This window comes from Schistocerca serialis, chromosome 9, assembly GCF_023864345.2.
Source record: "Schistocerca serialis cubense isolate TAMUIC-IGC-003099 chromosome 9, iqSchSeri2.2, whole genome shotgun sequence".
In the NCBI taxonomy this organism is placed as follows: domain Eukaryota; kingdom Metazoa; phylum Arthropoda; class Insecta; order Orthoptera; family Acrididae; genus Schistocerca; species Schistocerca serialis.
In genome coordinates, this window is record NC_064646.1 from 300103790 (window position 1) to 300123987 (window position 20198).

The window sequence follows — 20198 nt, forward strand, 5'->3', positions numbered from 1 at the left end:
AAGCATGGAACCGAATGGGAAATGCAAGACATGGACTTTTACACAGTGCCAAGCACTGTGACAAGACTGTTCTTGCCAAAGGGCAACAGAAAGTAGGAAGGGCTAAATGGCAATTGTTTGTGAAGCTAACATATGCAACAGTGAAGAATATGATTGTTCACAGTTAGATAAATTACAATCAGAGAAAATAGGAAAAATAACTTTATGCAAGACGCACAAAGAAATAATGGAAAATCCAGGATGGAATGTAACAAAATTATGAAATGGAAAGTTGCTGCTCACCACATAGCGGAGATGCTGAGTCAGAGATAGGCACAACAAAAAGACTGTCACAAATAAAGCTTTCAGCCAGCAAGGCCTTTGTCAAAAATAGATGACAGACACAGAAACAGACACTCACACAAACATAACTCACACACACATGACTGCAGTCTCTGGAAACTGAAGCTTCAATTACCAGCCTGCAGTCATGTGTGAGTTGCTTTTGTGTGAGTGTGTGTTTGAGCATCTGACGTCTATTTTTGATGAAGGCCTCACTGGCTGAAAGCTTTTTTTATGACAGTCTTTTTGTTTTCCTTATCTGCAACTCAGCGTGTATGCTACACAAAGAAATAAATGAGATGTTCTGCTGAAAAAGTGTTTTTAATTGTGAAAATGTGAAATAACCATAAATTGTTTAAATTTTAAAAGAAATAGGCCTTTTTCTTCAGTATGAAGTGTAGGGTTTGCAAAACTGGACTATGGGATTTCATGTTCTCAGCTGAGACAATGTGTCACTGTTTTTGGACTCTCCTCCGTAGTCCGTCACATGGCCTCCACAGTTTCCTGCAACATTGATGGCCGCCCAGAATGCTTAAGCGTTCCCAAGTCACCGGAAACTGTTGATCAAACTTTTAATGGTTGTTCACATTGGGGCTTCGGTATAATAATGTTGATGAAACTATACTTGATCTGAGCAAAGGGCAGTCTGTTGAGTCTTCAACTTACAATGCTGATTTGTTGTTCTGTGGTCAACATCTTTCAGATTACCTGCAATAAAGGGACAAAAATTAGCGGTGACCCAAAAATGATTAAGGACTTCTCCTTGGGCACCCTGTATATTTCATCTTCCAACTGTGGAGTGGACAGATGTGAGCAGCAGCTCCTCCTATATCCCAACTCTCATGCCTGGCTGGTGGCTTTGCCTTGCCTGAGTGTGGCACAACATAGTGGCATACAATCACCTAACATGGTGTGGAGTGGTTATATAGAGCCTGTAGCTGGGAACAGAATGTGCAGTAATCCTCTGTGTTGCCTCCCAACTTGCACAGCAGTGTGATGAAGACAATTGCTCCAGTATAACTGTTTCTAATAAAATTTCACCACAGCACAATTGTTTAGTGAAATGCCTGTTTGCTGTACATATGTAAATTAAAGTCCCCTGCTGTGATTCTGCCTGTGAGCTAGGGGTAATCTCAGGAGCTAGTCAAGGGATTCTGACACAATTTTCACTAATACGACTTGCACACAATGTTTGCATATATAATGTTTGTTTAAATTGGCTGAACCACATAAATCAAAGTCCCCTACTAGTGTGAAAACAATGCCATTGCCATCTGGTGATGAATGGCTGAATTCCTTAGAAAAACAATACCTCACAAAGATTGGTGCTGCTGTCTGGTGGTGAAGGGTCCCTTGCACTAATATTATGTGACAGGGGACGCTGTGTGCAAATGTTGTGTGGCAGAGGGTGCTTCTTACCAATCATATGTGGCATGTTTGTTATGAATGGTATGTGGTGAAGGTTGCTTCATGGCAATCTTTCATTGCAGAGGGTGGATCCTACCAATGTTACATGGCAGAGTGTGCTTTGTAGTGATGTTACATTCGAAACGCAAGAAAAGGTTACACACAAAAAGCAGGTTGTACCATATCGGCATTGGAATTGGGCAACTGGCAAGTGACTGGATCTCACATTAGAATTTTAGTAATAGTTACATGCAGTGGCCCATAAACAAAATTACTAGTACATTAGGAAAGTTGTCCAGCCATAGATACTTAGCTCTATCCATATAAAGCTGAGGTGGATTGCTAATAGTCTAAAAAAAATCCCTGCTTCAGGGTAATTGATGAAACAGGTCATAAAATGTGTGCTATTTGTAATGACATGCCTAACTGTTTTATAAAATCATTCCTGCTTCACCATAATTGTTTAATAAAATGCCAGCTGTCTTGAATTGTGCCAAAATCTTAGACAAGGGGAAGTGAAGGGAGAGGCGGAGGAGTGGTTTGACCTTGATCCTCATGACACTGATAGAACCCCATTGCCTGTCCTCATACCCTTATTTATCCCCTATTGGTAATGACTTCAGTTGTCCACTTCTGTTGACACAATTTTTTTTTTTAATACATAATTTTGTTGATGAAATTGTAACATTGAATAATTTGTTAACTGTACATACTTTCACAGTATGTATAATTCAAGTAATTATTATAATACATATTTATAGTGTTTTTTGTTATTTAATTCAATGAAACACATAAAAATAAGAGAGAAATAAATCAACGCCACACTCTGTCACAGTATCTGAAATAGTCCAATGATGCTCAGGCAGTTTTGTGAGTCCATGCCTAAAAAAAAACAAGAAATGCAGACATAGTTTTCTGACCATATAAATTCTGACAGGGAGAGTCAGAAGCAGAAAGAACAGTCCAGTGTAGCGCTAACTTCGGCATTTCCAGCACTGTGGTAGGCAATGACTGGAGTATGAGGTATGACAGAGAGAGAGCACACTGGTGCCATCGCACACTGGTGCCATCGCAAAGAATTCTCATCTCTTTCTGTACAGAATGCATTATGCAGCTGCCTTCTAATTTGTACGCCACTGTAGTTCACTGGATGCTGGCAGAAACAAACAAATAACCTACTTTCTGGTGGTTCATGAACAGAGTCTAGTGCCCAACTGAACTGTCTGATCAGTGACTGTTCAATACAAATGACAACCATGCTGCAGATGGTGTAAATCTACATCTCAGAGTTACAAAAGTCTGAGACTGCACCTCTTAAATACACAAACATGCAAGGAATTTGAGTATGAAACTATAGATGCACACAGAAAAAGCTACATACGTAAGTTGCTACTCTGGGTCACAAACATCTTCATCTGGATTCAAATCCTAGCCTGGCACAAATATTTTCATCATATCTTTTCAACTTCTAGCATGTGTATACTCAGACTCTTGTGAAAAATAATTTTGATTGTTAACGTCTCCATATGTGTTGTTGACATCAATGACAGGTGGCGATTTTGACTTCCAGTCAGACAAGGGACTTCTTATCACATCATTTCAAGTTCAAACATGGCACTCCTAGCTACTCGTGAAAAAGAATTCAGTAGTCAACGTCTCTTTGTATGTAGTGAGCAATGGTGATATGTGCAGTGTTCCACTCCCAGTCTGCACAGAAATCTTCATCGCATTATGTCTAGTTCAAGTATGTGCAGATTTTGCTACAGGTGAAAGAAACTCATATTTAACATTCATTTGTGGACAGAAAACAATGGCAATAGGTACCAGGTTTGAATCCTGAGTATAGTAAAAATTACTCATTTGTCTCTTCATTTCAGGTTCAAACATCTCACTGCTGGTGAAAAAGTTCAATTCTCGTATCTATTATGTGACTATGCTGTGTGAACAATGTGATGAGGTGCTGGGTTCAAGTCCTTGTCAAACACAAAACTGTACATCACATTATGTCAAGTTTAAACATCTGCATATTTTGTTACTTGTGAGTGAAACCATATTTAATGTCTTTTGTGATTAATTGGCGGGGAAATAGTTGCTGGTTAGGAGCATAGTCCAGTACAAAAATTTGTCATGTACCTTCAAGTTCAGATTTGCTACCTGATGCTGGCTAAAAACTGGATGTTTCACATCTCTTTATGACTAGTTTCATGAATGGGTTCATGTGATTACTTCCAGGAAACCACAACTATTTACAGCTCTGCCCTTCAGTTGAGATTGTGTTCCATTTCCAGTTATTTCAATGGAACATCATGCACTGTGCATTCTTTCTTCGAATGCATGTCTCAAAAATAAATATAGTTTATGGCACAATTAAATCTTATCTGAATGTTCAAAAACTCACTGCAAAGCATTTACACATACAAAACAAGATATTATAATATGGTCTTCAGATTATATGACATTATAGCTAGAACACTTAAAACGTGAATTTTTAATGACAGCTTTATTTTATTATGGTTAAACTAAAGTACAGTTCTCTCATTATCTAACAGAAACACAAAATGTACATACATACAAGCAAAATAGTTCTGACTTTATGTAGAAACTCTGTACAAACATATTTACTCTATCTGTTTATATCTTTAATTGACTTTGTTACAATATAAAACAACTCTAAATATAAACGAATTTTAACAGCAGAACAAACAGTCCATCATGCGTGCTGGCCTAACAAGTGACAGTAAGCAGTAACAAAAGAAACATAAGCTATACACACATTACCATGTCTTACACAAAAACAACAGCAGCCCACACATTTAGGCATATACTTTCTTTTGGAATCTTCACACATCCAGTTTGAGACAGTTTATTTAAAGACATGAAAGTCAAAATTATATGTTATGGATTGTAAATGTATGTGATGGTCACAGAAATCATGCACTTCTAAAACCAATTAGAGTACATAATATCGTTTTATTTCTGAGCAGTAGTTTCTGAGCTTCCTGAATGATACAGAACCAGACAGAGCTGCAGATAAGACAAGCATTTTTAGTTTGTACTTCTCTTTTCAAAGAACCTCATCTTCAAATTACCATTAAGGAAAATGCCAACATGAAACAAGATTTGGGAACATGTTATTCAATACAAGGGGAGACTTGTTCTTTCTCTTGGAACAAATAAAGGAATTCCATTGTCATTAATAGTCTTCTGTGTTCTTATTTTACCAACATAATAAATGAATAGGTACAAAAGAGAAATGTAATTGCGCCACAACATTTCCCTTATTGTTTTGTAATCCTTTAGCTACTTAACAAAAAGAAACCAAACATAGGGTGTGATGGTACCCATGACACCGACTTTAAATTTTAAAGTGATATACCTAACAGGGGTTGAGAGGGTAGTTCTGCTGGCCCTGTGCTGAATGACATGTTACCCCAATACAAAAAGTAAATATGCAGAAGCATACTTCAGAAGATAATGACAAAATTGAGCAACATTGAATTGATTAGATGCAGCAGTTCTGAGTAATTGTTTTAGTCCCACTACAGAGAAAATCATCTCACTGTACAAAAAATAATAAAGTCAGTTTACTATTACAATAGGTCCCTATTCCTCCAAGTGTACGTCAACCAGTCATTTAAATGTATAATCGCTAACACTTTACAGCATCACAGCTGATTTGTAAAACTGCAGAATTTCTATAGTTATATTTTATGATTTAAGTATTTAACAATCACCATAGAATGACTCATGGATCAGAAGTGAGTCAAACATGTAACTGAAATGAAGGAAATGGAGAGATACACTAAATTTTGTACGAATCTTCGTTAGTCATAGCATGTCTGACTAACAAATTTTGCCACATTCATAGGCATGGGAAACTCTTTTTTCTTTAAAATCAAAATTCATGACATCTAATAAACATGTTTCCAATTAAGAAATAATTTACAAACATAACAGCAATGTGCCTATTGAGGGTGCAGGGGACAACACAAAATTCTATAATCATTGCAGCTTATCCAGTATATTAGAAGCACAAATGTAGTAAGAAGGTAAAACTGTAGATTATGTAAGTAGGCTGTGAAAAACATTTTTCTTTAGTTGTTTTCTATCCACGAACGAGGTTTTGGAGACTGTAACACATCAGAAGATATTTAGAGCTATTCCACACACAAATGCTTACAAGTATTGATTTTATTTGTAAATATTGGCTGCAGGATGACAACAGTTGATTCTAAAGTGGTAAAATAGGTAGCATCCCAGGATTTCATTTGTTATATATTCAGTACTGCACTGTTAATGTTGCCTGACTGAAAACAGAAACTTTCATGAGATATTCACACAGCAAAGATGTTTAAACCTCAGAAGACACTATCTGATTTACAAAATTTAGTTGAGATCTACATGTCTGCAAGGCAGCTGGTATAAATCCAGGATGCATTAAATTTTGTTTTCCAGAAGCAATGTGAAAGCTATATATGCATAGTTATATTTACAAAAAAATAACAAATGAAAGTGTTACATGTATTTATCCTAAAAGTGGAAACAGCTTCATTTTCAAGACAGTTCAAAACGTAACATTACTTTCTGATATAATTTCCATATAATATCCACTGGTTTACAAAATCTTGTAACATTATCCAGTTTCCTCACATTGTTTACATTATTTTGATTTTCTGGGCAAAACTTTGAAAATAAATATAAAATATACTTATTTTGGTCCCAGAACTACTATATACTGGAGCTGATGGCTAATGAAGCTTCATCTGTGGACAAATAAGCGCTATTTTTGTACTTAGTGGATGCACTATGGGTTTGACAATCCTGTAGATGTTTTTAAAAATAATTCAAATCCTGTCACCCTCTGCCAACTGCTGTTTATGAAATAAAACTGGAAATATGAGCATTAAAAAAATTCTGAATGTATCTGCAAAAATTACATTAATGTAAGGCACATTTCTTTCAGTATCAGCTGTGTTGTATTTATAACTCAAGATGAACTACATTGTCTTCATTACTCATACAGTATAAAAATGCAATACATATTTATGCTTATTGTAATATGACCTATTGTTTTGAACCCACAGGTAGTGTTACGTAATACACAGTAGTCATAATCCATATAACATCAGTACTGTAGTGACTCAAAAAATACACAATATAACTTACAGATTCCAAATGTTCTTGATTCAAACTACTTTCTGTTAATTTCAATGAGCTTTTACACATACAACACTACATATGGATTCCTAAATCTCTGATTTCAGAATGTACTCTGTAACTAAAGAAGTTATAAATGTTTAATAGCTTTTTCCAGCACACTTTCATCCACAACACTGTATGCACCGTAACAGTCTTAAAATGTATTACACAAATAGTTACTCCCACCAGAAAGGAGCTGTTTTCTGTGAAATATTCAGTCTCTATGGCAGGAAGCAGAACCTCATGTCTTAGCTTATTGGTACCTTCAGTTATCAGTACCACAAGAGTACTGCAGTGTCTGTAGAAAGTGCCAAAAGCAATTAATGTGTCTGTATCTCTAAGCTTTTAGATCCAAGCACCGAGTTCTCGTTCAAGGAGAGCTGCAGCATCAGAGCGCCCCATCAGCCGCAGCACATTGAGCAGATCAGGAACAGCAGAAGGTTCCCTGTGCCTTGCTTCCCATAAATCCAGAATGTGCTCTGTGGGGCTAGCTTTAGTTGCAAAATAGTTGATGTACCTTTAAAAAGAAAAGAAATTGATCAAGCTTCCATGGAATGCTGAACACATACTCAAATAATTTCATTTTCATTTATTAAAAGTGAGTTCATATATCTAGGACATGCAAAAAATGATAGAAAAACATTCCAATGATACCATGCAGCTTTTCACTGATAAAGAAGTTGTTTTCTTGTTAGTATGGTGCTTGTTGCTTATGAAACAAATTTCAAGTAAAAGTAAATCTCAAATAATTTATGGTTTATACAACCAGTATTTGAGCAATATGTTGAAAGAACCTAATATCTTGCACTTCACTACAGTGTTTATGTAACAACACATATTTAGATCTGTTTCTGCTCCTTCTTTATTAGCTGCAGTGGCAAAAGATTGAGTCTATTTCTGTCTCTAGCAAACTAGTGACTAATATAACTACCATGAAACAGATCAATATACAGGGTGATTCTATGATAATTTTACAAACTTTCTGGGACAATGGAGAAGGGTAAATGTGTCAATTTGAGGTAGAGGACTGTGGTCCAGAAATTACTGAGATGAACGTGACAAGAAACAAACGTCCAGCAAACATGACCTTTAAGAAGCATACCTTAAAGCTATGAGCACTTCTTCATCTCTTCTAGGGAACAAGTGTTCATAGCTCATAAGGTAATGCATTTTAAAGCCCATATTTAGTACACATTTTTTCTTTTTTTTGGTCCCTACTACATCCTCCTAAAATATGGAAAGCAAAGAGCTTGCAGTAGAAGAGGTCAATTGTCAGAGGCATCAGAACAATTTTTGCTTATAACTATTGTCTTGTCATTTCTGGAATATGGTTCCTTATCTCAAATTGATACAATTACCATTTTCCAGCATCCCTGAAGGTTTTATAACACTATTCTGGAATCACCCTGCATATGCAGAGCCTCAGGCTGTTGGCCAGGTGTGCCTCCAGTTGTAGTCTAGATCATCATTCACAGTGTAACAAGAGTTGCAAAAAGGACAGGACTAAAGTAATGCTTTATATTTTCCATCTGCTCAGGTTTTGTAGTAATGTAACAAACCTGATTTTTTACACTGGTATTCCAATGTTCTATACCCTTTGAAAATATCCGCATATTGTAGCAATAGTTTTACCACTTGAGAAAATGGCTAATATTGTGCATATCAGATGAAAGGCTATTGTAGAATTTCTCATTACCGAAGATGGAACCAGTATTCACATTCATGATAGAATGAGCATTGTTTTAGAGGATCCTACATTGGACAGCAAAATGGGAAAATTTCAGCATTTGTATCTGTGAGGAAGCTAGTGGGTGAAAGCCATTGGCAGATTGAAAGCATAGCAGCTGATTTTGTGCTGCAGTTACTGCACCATAGATTCAGTGATGCTTATCACCAGGTATCAGTTGACCAAGTGTATCACTAGCTTTCAGTTTCTAAAGACAATCAGATTATCATTAATGATAAAATGGGGCAACTTAAAGATTTGCATTGTTGAGTGCTGGGAATGCTAATCAACCTGAAGAAAGAGCTGAGGGAAACCGTAAGTACATACTTTTCATGTCGCTTCAAAGCAGGAGAATAATCCTTTTCAGACACACAATAGGGTACCCAAAAGAAACCAAACTATTTTCTTTTAACGGCAAATGAAATGACACAATTTCAGAGACTTTACTGGTCTCATACAGATATTATTTTATTTTTTAATGTGTTTGTTCACATTTTAAGCACAAACCTTCAACCCCTTTTAAAGTATCCTCCACGTGCACTAATACACTTGTCTAATGCTTTATTCCATTTTTCGAAACATTGGTTAAATTCATATTTTTGATACTTGACAGTGCCCCTGTAATTTTTTCCTTCACCTCAGAAACATCAGCAAAATGCTTTTTACATTCCAGGAAACAAAAAAAGGTATATGGGACATGGTTGGGTGAGTATGGGGAGTGAGGAACAGGGGGTATATCATTTTTTGTCAAGAACTGTCATAGGGACAGGGCTGTGTGAGCAGGGGCATCGTCATGATAGAAAAACCAGTCACCTGACTGCCACAAATCAGGCTGCTTCCACCACACACTATTGCTCAGGCTTTCCAAAATTTCCATGTAGAAAGCTTGGTTAAATATCTGACCCCCAGGGAGGGGACGTGGGGAATATCAGCATTATTTTAATGTTTGATTTCACTTGACAAGCTTTGTTTGGATGAAGCATCTTGAAATGTCTTCACTGGCTTGATTGTTGCTTTTATTCAGGATTGTAATCACAGCATCAAGTTTCATCACCTGTGATGATTTCTGAAAAAGTTTGGATGATTTTGGGGCTGTTCTTTCCAGGCACAGCATGTTTCAATGTGACCTTGTTTTTGCTCAACAGTCAGCAGTCATGTCACGAATTTGGTGGCCTATCTTGTCATTCCCAAATCTTTTGTCAAAATTTTGCACTGAACTCCATCTCACCCCCGACAGCTCCAAAATTTCTTCAGTAGTCCACTGCCAATCTTTGTTGATGTTTGCATGAATGCTTTCAACATTTTCATGTGTTTGGACCAAGAAAGGATGACCAAAATGAGGTGTCCATTAATTGACATTTCATCATTTTTGAAACAATAAAACCACTCAAACACTTAAGTTTTCTCCATAACATCATCCTTTTATGCTGTTTTTAACATTTCAGGAGTGTCTGTTCCACTTTTTCTGAGTAAAAGCAGAATTTCTCTGTCAAACGCTGTTCATGAAATCAGCCACTGCAAAAATGACAATTACTATAAACTCTGCCGAAACTAGTGCTGAACTTCCTCAGTGAAGGTTGTCAGCTTATCTGACTCTGCAGTGTTCACCCTAGTGTTCTAGTGGCAAAATGCAGTACTAAAAAAGCTCTGCCCACCAAAAAATCAGTTCTGTTTCTTTTGGGTACCATCTCATATGATGGTGGGTGGCATACGAGCTTCCACTGAATTTTAAACCAGAAAGGCAGTCACTGGAATTACTGTGCATAATTTCACTAACCTAGAAATCTATAAGAAATATGACAGAAAATATCTTTTAGGATCAGGAAGATTTGAACTCATTGGATTTTTGAAGGGGGTTAAACAATCTATATTATGCAGTACATCAGCACCTTGAATAATCTTACAACACATCTTTGCCAAGTCTGAGGAATAGAGGCAGAGATTTTTATCATATTGGAATAAACATTGGCGGTCTGTAAAGTACATATCTTTGGATGGAGAAGAGGGAGTGGGTATGGGAATGATGGTATAAAACTCAACTTTGCACATTTGTTAGTCCTTCTCTACATAAAATTCCTCCATGTTTATACATTTTCCCCAGTAATGATCTCAAAACACAAACAGTACAATTCTTCCAAAGGATGTTTTACTTGTGGGGAGGAGGGAATTTGTGTGTTTCTAATATTTGCTCCTTCTTCATTTCTGCTTGATAATGGTGAAACCAACATTTTTTCTGCTGCAGATGTCATGCACTGCTGCCTTTGAATGGGCATAACAAATTAGAGATCCATTGGGCTGGTATTTTCATCACATGCAGTAAATTGTGCAGATTGTTGTTCAATGATTCTAGTGACAAATTCTCTGATAATTGTTTGTAGGCTAACAAAGAGAAAATGTACTAAAATACAAAGAGCAAAAGGAAATTAACCATCATGAGGAATATGTTCATACAAATACATCATAAGATCCAAATTTCCTCCATTCAGGCAACACAAAAGTTTCCAAATTTTGACTATCATTTGTTCCTCTATCAGAAATGATCTGACTCTTCTTGATGGGTTTTCAAGATGACCATAATGAAACTATCTTATCCACATTTTTCACAGTCTCATACACAAAAATAATTTAATTGTAAATTTTCTTCACCAACTTCCCTTTCAAATGCAAGTAACAAACCACAGCATGTGTGGTCTCATCACACTGGCCATCTTGCATCTTTCTGTTATAGCAATGTCACAAAGTGACACACCACAGAAATACTTACATGAAAGGTAAGTAACTATTCATTATGATTGTGATAATATGCCAAGTAAATTTACTTTGCTTTCTTGTGAATACGTCCTGATCAGCCCTTTTCCCATGAGCATTCAGCACTTAAAGGTTTCACACATGTGGATATGACCGTATGATACCAAGCTTCAAAAGATATACTATGAACTTCCACAAGCATTCACTTGCTCCTGAAATATTATTTACAGTGAGAGCCTTTCATACAATACACAAGCACTACCCATAGCATATGTGTCACCTAAAACTGATTTGCTGACATTATGTTAAATGTTGCAAAACTGGCCCAGTTTTTGAGCTCAGTCAGACAAGATCAAACTTTTACATTGAGCAAAAGATCAATTAATTGCAGTAGATTAAAATGTACATGACAGCTTTCCATTTATTGAATTAACTTTGCTCTGGCTTCAATTCCATATTCTGTCTTGAGTGTGTGACATTGTTGTTGTTGTGGTTTTCAGTCCTGAGACTGGTTTGATGCAGCTCTCCATGCTACTCTATCCTGTGCAAGCTTCTTCATCTCGCAGTACCTACTGCAACCTACATCCTTCTGAATCTGCTTAGTGTATTCATCTCTTGGTCTCCCTCTACGATTTTTACCCTCCACGCTGCCCTCCAATGCTAAATTTGTGATCTCTTGATGCCTCAAAACATGTCCTACCAACCAATCCCTTCTTCTAGTCAAGTTGTGCTCCTCTTCTCCCCAATCCTATTCAATAGCTCCTCATTTGTTACGTGATCTACCCACCTTATCTTCAGCATTCTTCTGTAGCACCACATTTCGAAAGCTTCTATTCTCTTCTTGTCCAAACTAGTTATCGTCCATGTTTCACTTCCATACATGGCTACACTCCATACAAATACTTTCAGAAACGACTTCCTGACACTTAAATCTATACTCGATGTTAACAAATTTCTCTTCTTGAGAAACGCTTTCCTTGCCATTGCCAGTCTACATTTTATATCCTCTCTACTTCGACCATCATCGGTTATTTTACTCCCTAAATAGCAAAACTCCTTTACTACTTTAAGTGTCTCATTTCCTAATCTAATCCCCTCAGCATCACCCGATTTAATTTGACTACATTCCATTATTCTCGTTTTGCTTTTGTTGATGTTCATCTTATACCCTCCTTTCAAGACACTGTCCATTCCGTTCAACTGCTCTTCCAAGTCCTTTGCTGTCTCTGACAGAATTACAATGTCATCGGCGAACCTCAAAGTTTTTACTTCTTCTCCATGAATTTTAATACCTACTCCGAATTTTTCCTTTGTTTCCTTTACTGCTTGCTCAATATACAGACTGAATAACATCGGGGAGAGGCTACAACCCTGTCTCACTCCTTTCCCAACCACTGCTTCCCTTTCATGCCCCTCGACTCTTATAACTGCCATCTGGTTTCTGTACAAATTGTAAATAGCCTTTCGCTCCCTGTATTTTACCCCTGCCACCTTCAGAATTTGAAAGAGAGTATTCCAGTCAACATTGTCAAAAGCTTACTCTAAGTCTACAAATGCTAGAAATGTAGGTTTGCCTTTTCTTAATCTTTCTTCTAAGATAAGTCGTAAGGTCAGTATTGCCTCACGTGTTCCAACATTTCTACGGAATCCAAACTGATCTTCCCCAAGGTAGGCTTCTACCAGTTTTTCCATTCGTCTGTAAAGAATTCGCGTTAGTATTTTGCAGCTGTGACTTATTAAACTGATAGTTCGGTAATTTTCACATCTGTCAACACCTGCTTTCTTTGGGATTGGAATTATTATATTCTTCTTGAAGTCTGAGGGTATTTCGCCTGTCTCATACATCGTGCTCACCAGATGGTAGAGTTTTGTCAGGACTGGCTCTCCCGAGGCCATCAGTAGTTCTAATGGTGTGTGACATACAAATAGTTAAAAACATGAATAGAAGGAAGAACCTTATTCCTCTTGTCAAGGAGCCTGTGGTAGAGAAATCACAAAGGTATTAGCATAGTTTTCATGACAGATATTGCCTCCAGTATTTTGATAGAATGGCAACTGTCTGTATAGGTTTCCAGTGTCAGTATACCTTTATTGTAAATCATTAATTTGGTAAAATTTTCTGACTTGTTTATCTCACTCACACCCCTCAGTATGTATAATTTTCTTTTGCTCTTAGTATTTTAGTATGTGTCTGACATCACTTTTTTGTTATAGTTTGTTAAGTAATAGCTGCAGTTTTTCTAAGCAACATTTTTCCAGTATTTTCATTATTTTATTTACATGAAAGAGTTTTCATGCTGTTCTTTCATAGATTCCTTCATCATGCTATTATTATTTTTTTCACTGAACTTAGTAGACCTATGTCATATTGTTTTAGCATTTGACATAAGTTACTATGCACTCTGCACATTGTATTTCCATGCTGTGCAAGAAACTATGCACTCTGCACATTATAGCTCCATGCCGTACAGGCTCTAAATGGGAACCAAAGCAAAACCCATCCACACATTTATGAGCAACTGGATTTTCTTCATTGCTTTCAATTCCAATGATGAGATGTCCGTCAAGTAATGTGCTTAGATTAAGATATGTTTGTCGGATACAGTCTCTGCACTACAGGGCAGAAGAATGTTCTATAACAGGCAGAACATTACAATAAACATCTCTAGTAAACAAGTAAATGTACTTCAGTGTTGCTTATCAATATCTATTACACATTTGTTGTCTACTCTGATACAAGCTAGTACCTCTTAAATGATTTCTTATTTTTATTTTACACAGTATTTGTGTTCACAACCTCATACACTTCTTTACATCTGTTACTTTAGAGCCAAAAAGTTTTCACACTTCTTTATATTGATTAGTGAGTATATAATTTCCTTTAACTTGTATTTTTATATTTTTTAAATTAAGTCACTGAGGGATTATTATTAAAAACAGTAGTTTCATTCTTTGTACTATGTAACTCTTTGCATTGCAACTTTCACTCTTCTATTGATGTATAGGATGAGTTATAATTTTCTGACATCTTGGGTTGTCGGGTGTTCTACCGGATATCAGCGTCGTACTTGCACGATATTTCGGTCACGTAGCTCGAGACCTTCATCAAGTGCGACCTGAGACTGCTCCTCGAGTGGACCTGGTCCAGTATTTATGCCTATGGCCTTCCCCCTCCACCAACGGCTGCAGGCGCTTCCTCTGTGGTCCGCGCCCATTCCCTGCGACCTGCTGGAGCGTTGCTGCTCCGTTTTCCATCCGCTGCGGTTCTAGGCGTTCCCTCTGCGGTCCGCGCCCACCAAACCCGCTCCTGGGCGTTTCATCTACGGTCTGGGGTACCAGGCGTTCCCCCTGCGGTCCGCGCACCCGCTCTCCACGACCTGTTGGAGCGTTGCCGCTCCGTTTTTCGTCCGCTGCGGCTCTGGATGTTCCCTCTGCGGTCCGCGCCCACCAGTCCCAGTTCTGGGTGTTCCATCTTCGGTCTGGTGCTCCTGGCAGTCCGTCAGGGGCTCGTTTACCATCTCCATGTCTCTGGTTCTTCTGTTTGTGTAGTGTTGCAGCTGGCCCCGTTGCTCCTTTAACAATTCCAGAGCCGGATCCCAGGCTCTGCTTAGCTGGTACCCTGTGTCACGATTCACAAGATCGTCAGCCATTTTAATCTCAATCGATTCTCTTATTACGCTGTCCCAAAATCTGGGTGTTTGTGCTAGAATCTTGGTATCCTCATACTTCATGGTATGATCTAGTTCTAGACAGTGTTCAGCAATGGCTGACTTAGTCACCTGTCTTAATCTAGTGTGCCTCTGATGTTCTTTGCACCTGATCTCCACAGTTCTTGTCGTCTGGCCAATGTAGGACATGCCACATTGACAAGGTATATTGTAAATCCCTGGTTTTCGTAACCCCAGGTCGTCTTTGACACTCCCCAGCAGTCCCCCGATCTTGTTGGATGGACAGAAAACACACTTGATATTGTGTTTATGCAGGATCCTACTGATTCTGGCAGAAATAGAGCCAGCATAGGGCAGATATGCCACCTTCTTTGCTTCATCTTGGTCTTCTTCAGGAACCTGTGGTATAGTGGCTGGTTGGAGTGCCCTCTCAATTTGTCTGTCCGTGTATCCATTCTTGGAGAAAACTGTTTTATGTTTTAATGTTTATTCAAAACTGATTACCTTTTGCATTAAGAATACTACCATGATTATGATTAATTCTTATACAAAGAAATGAAAAGGACAAGCTACCTGTCAACGCCCAGTTGTCGAGCAAGCATACGCCAGTCATTTCCCCTTGCATTTGGAGGATCTAGGCTCTTAGCCAGCTGCTTGCAGACTGCACGTGGCACCCTGAAAAATGAAATGCTGGATATTAGACAACAGTAGAATATATACAACAAAAATACATCTTGTATTTTATCTGTAATATGGATTAACTAAAGTCTGTCACACACCATACCTATTACTAAGTGTACCGGTATGCGATCATTCCATTCCATATCCAAACACTTTGTTACAGTGAGGTATTTGTACAAGTTATTCCAATTGTACTCACTGATAATGTAGTCATAGGATACCACAACATTATTTGAAATTCTGAGAGTAACAGGGATAAAATAGAGGGAGCAAAATGTTATCCACAATTTGTCCGGAAACCAGACCACAGTTGTAGGACTCTAAGGGAAGCAGTTATTGAGAAGGGAGTGAGGCAAGGGTGTAACTTAAACCCAGTGTCATTCAATCTATCCATTGAGCAAGCTGTGTAGGAAACCAAGGAGAAATTTAGAAATGGAAATAAAAACTTTGAGATTTGTTGATGACATTATAATTCTGTCAGAGATGGCTAGGGACATGAAAGAGAAATGGAACTCATAGTAAATATCACTGGAGAAAAAGCAACAGCTAACTATACTTTTTGAATGAATTATTTATTGCATCTGGACCTTGACATATCATCAGAAGATAATGAGGATTTCTAATTCAAATTTCACATTAGTGTCTTGAGAAAAGGTTTTACTTTATACATTACTGTATGGAGATCTGTATCACTGATATAAGACAAGGAGAACATGAGCTAGACTAAAGGTAAGATCAGTGTATGATGTTGTACTTAAAAGACAAAATCAGATAAAATGTATATTTGCACAGGACAAGTTCAGTTATTCAGATTCAAAATTTGTAGGTAGTGTGATGTAGAGATAATACAATCTATAAGCACCATTTCTAATAAAATTAAGAATTTGCTAATTTTTAAATGTTTGACCTCAAAAGGTAGTTACACTAAACGTGATGTGTCATATTGTAAGATGAAATGCTCCAGAAACGTGGAAACAATAAACTGGAACCCAGAAGTTGGGAATCTCCAGATATTCAAAAACAAAATAAAACAGTATTTTGTAATATTTAGCAGAACATTTGGATTGTGGGATGAAAATTGTGGTTAACACCAATGTTAGTAGTATAATGGTTTTTGACGTTGCCAGAACATAGACCTATGTAGCAGTCTAGTCTGATATCGATGAAATTAAATAACTTATTAGTATGAAGTAATAGATAAAAACAGCATCCGAATAATGTGAGAGGAAGAGCAGTAACTCTTTTTTTAAGTAGCTTCTTTTCCCATAATATAAAGTACCAACCAACCAAAATTTTCAATGTAAGTAGATTAGCACTTATCATTTTCAGTGGTTTACTCTGACAGTTAATGTATAACTTGAGCGATTTCACTTCCATAAATGCCCTCCTTCATGATGCACTCATAATTAATGGAATATAGTGTGTGACTGAATGAATTAATGAATTTGGCACAATTTTTAACCTTGCAGAACATCTACATCACACTCGGCAATCTACCCAATTGTGTGTGGCAGAGGAAACTTCTGGTACCACTAATTGATGCACCCTACCCTGTTCCATCTACAAATGACAAGTGGGAAGAATAATTGTCAGTAAGCCTCTGTATTGACTCCAATTTCTCAAATTTTCTTGGCATGGTCACTTTGGGAAATGCATTTGGGAGGAAGTAATATGTAGTCTGACTCTTCCTGGAAAGTGTTCGCTCAAAATTTCAATGGTAAATCTCTACATGATACACTTTTGTTTTTTGTAGCTCTGGACAGCTACTCTTCAATATATTACAGTAAATACTGTTTCCAACAGTTTGTTATCAATAATGCAGTTGTATAGTAGTGGATTTCTTTTCCTATGTGTGTGCATTATGTTACATTAAACAATGGAAAATCCAGGATGGAATGTAACAGTATTATGAAATGTGGAGATGCTGAGTGGCTGGAGCCAGAGATTGTTGTCATCTGTGTGTGTGTGTGTGTGTGTGTGTGATATGTTACATTTATTCATGTTCAGGGTGAACTGCCAGAGCCTGTATCATTCATTAATCCTCTGCAAGTCATTCTGCAAATCAGTACTATCTTCTGGGATTGCTACTTTCTTATACACAATTGCATTATCTGAAAACAGTCTTAAATAGCTTCTGACACTTTCCACTAGCTCATTTATAAACTGTGTAAACAGTAACAGCCCCATCACACTTCCTTGGGGTATTCCGAAAATTACCTTTACATCTGTCAGTCTTGATCTGTTAAGGGTGATGTGTTGAGTACTGTCTGCAAGGAAGTCTTGAATGCAGTTGCAAATCTGGTCTGATACTAGACAAGCTCATAGTTTTTTTCAATAACTGACAGTGTTGGTTGGTGTCAAACACCTTCCTGAAGCCAAGGAACATGGTATCAAACTGAGTGCCATTGTATACAGCTTTATGGATCTCATGGAGGAACAGAGTCAGCTGAATGAAATTTTCACTCTGGCATATTGTGTGCAATGATACGAAACTTCCTGGCAGATTAAAACTATGCAGACCTGAGACCTGAACTCCTGACCTTTGCCTTTCATGGGTAAACCTATCTGAGCTATGCAAGCACAACTTATGACCCATCCCCACAGCTTTACTCCTGCCAGTACCTCATCTCCTACCTCTCAAACTTTGCAGAAGCTCTCCTGCGAAACCTGCAAGACTAGCAGTGCTGGAAGAAAGGATATTGCAGAGACATGGCTTAACCACAGCCTGGGGGATGTTTCCAGAATGAAATATCTGCAGCCAAATGTGCACTGACATGAAACTTGCTGGCAGATTAAAACTGTGTGGCAGACCGAGGCTCAAACTTGGGACCTTTGATTTTTTTTACAGGGTGTCTCTCCAAAAAGTCATCAGACATTTTCTGTGGAGTTCCAGCAGATATCTGCAATTTAATTTTTGCATTGTACAGCTAGGGTCAGTGCAAACAAATAGTGCTCATCTCGTTTCTCACGTGACAACCAGTGTTGACGGAAAATGTTAGTCTTTTCTCATTACAAATAAAATTTTTTTAATGTGGAATTTTATGTGCCCATTGAATAGAGTGGTCCCAGATTAGTTTAGTGGAATATTTGTTTTATTAATATGTATTAATAGGGACCATAAAACTCCAAGAATAATCAGTAGTCCAGCAGTGACAGCAGTGCCCTGCTACAGCCAAGCATGGAGCGCTGCTGAGTTACTGCTGCATTGCTGTTTATCCTTCATGTTTTATTACCCCTATTAGCACATATTGTTAAAATGAATGTTGTATTAGACTAATTTGGTAGTACTCTATCGAATGGGCACGTAAAATCACGCTTTAAAAATAATTTTCCTATCAACACTTCCTGTTGATACTGAGCATCACAGTGAAAGACATGATGAGCAGTAATTGTTTGGGCTGACTCCAGCTGCACAATCCAGAAATGAAATTGTGAATATCTGCTGAAACACCAGCTAAAATGCACGTGATGTCTCTTAGGATAGACACCCGATAGAAGAGGTTTTTGTTGTCCAAAAAGTATCATAATTCTTGAGCATGAAACATGTTCTATAATTCTACAATAGACTGACGTCAATGATATAGGCCTATAATTATGAACATATGTCCTATGGCTTTTCTTAAAAATGGGAATGGTCTGCACTTTTTTCCTGTCACTAGGTATAAAGGGTGTATCAGAAAGAATCATCCAATTTAGAAAATCATAACTATAACATCATTTGAGATATATGCATGAACAGACTGTTGGAAAGAACAAACTCTTGAGTTTTACATGGTTCCTGCTAGATAGCATCAGTAAAAATGGTGTCCAGACAACAAAAAGCTTTTTTTGTTCTACATTTTGCACAGTGCATGTCAGTAATAACTGTTGAGTGTGACTTTTGTACTAGGTATCAGTGGATCCTCTTACAGCACAGAGCATTAGATGATGGCATGAACAACTCAGAGAAACAGGTTGTTTGAGTAAAGACAAATTGCAAGGCCATCCCTGAGTATCTGACACAAATGTCGAACGCATCCGCCATAGTTTCACAAGGAGTTCGCAGAAATCCATTCGCTGACCTTCATTTACCAGCAGGATAGGGCACTGCCACACTGGCATCTGGAAGTGTGAGAATTTTTAAATAAAAGGATTACTGGATAATGGATTGGCTGCGCTCGACCAAATGATTCAGCCTGCCATTACTAGCCTCCAAGGTCATCAGACCTGACTGTATGTGATTATTTCTTGTGGAGCTTTAGAAAAGAATCTATGTGTGTCTGTTACCAACAACAATGAACTGAGACGTGGAGCTTTAGAAAAGAATCTATGTGTGTCTGTTACCAACAACAATGAACTGAGACATCACATAACAGCAGCTGTGGAAGCTGTAACTCAAGACATGCACACTGAAATGTGGGAACAATTTGAATACCACATTGACATATGCTGTGCATTTCAAGGAAGGG

At 37.6% G+C, this 20198-nt stretch overlaps 1 protein-coding gene across 1 annotated transcript in view; it reads right to left on the reverse strand.

The window, feature by feature from the left end:
* Positions 1–4213: 4213 nt before the first annotated feature.
* The window catches only part of LOC126418624 (netrin receptor UNC5C), a 346615-nt gene continuing 330630 nt past the window's right edge, over positions 4214–20198 (reverse strand). Inside the window, exons 14-15 of the mRNA XM_050085470.1 lie at positions 15643–15744; positions 4214–7444 (exon numbers count right to left, since the gene is read on the reverse strand). Coding sequence (XP_049941427.1) covers positions 7273–7444; positions 15643–15744 — 274 coding nt within the window. The 3' untranslated portion in view covers positions 4214–7272. The remainder of the gene's footprint in view (positions 7445–15642; positions 15745–20198) is intronic.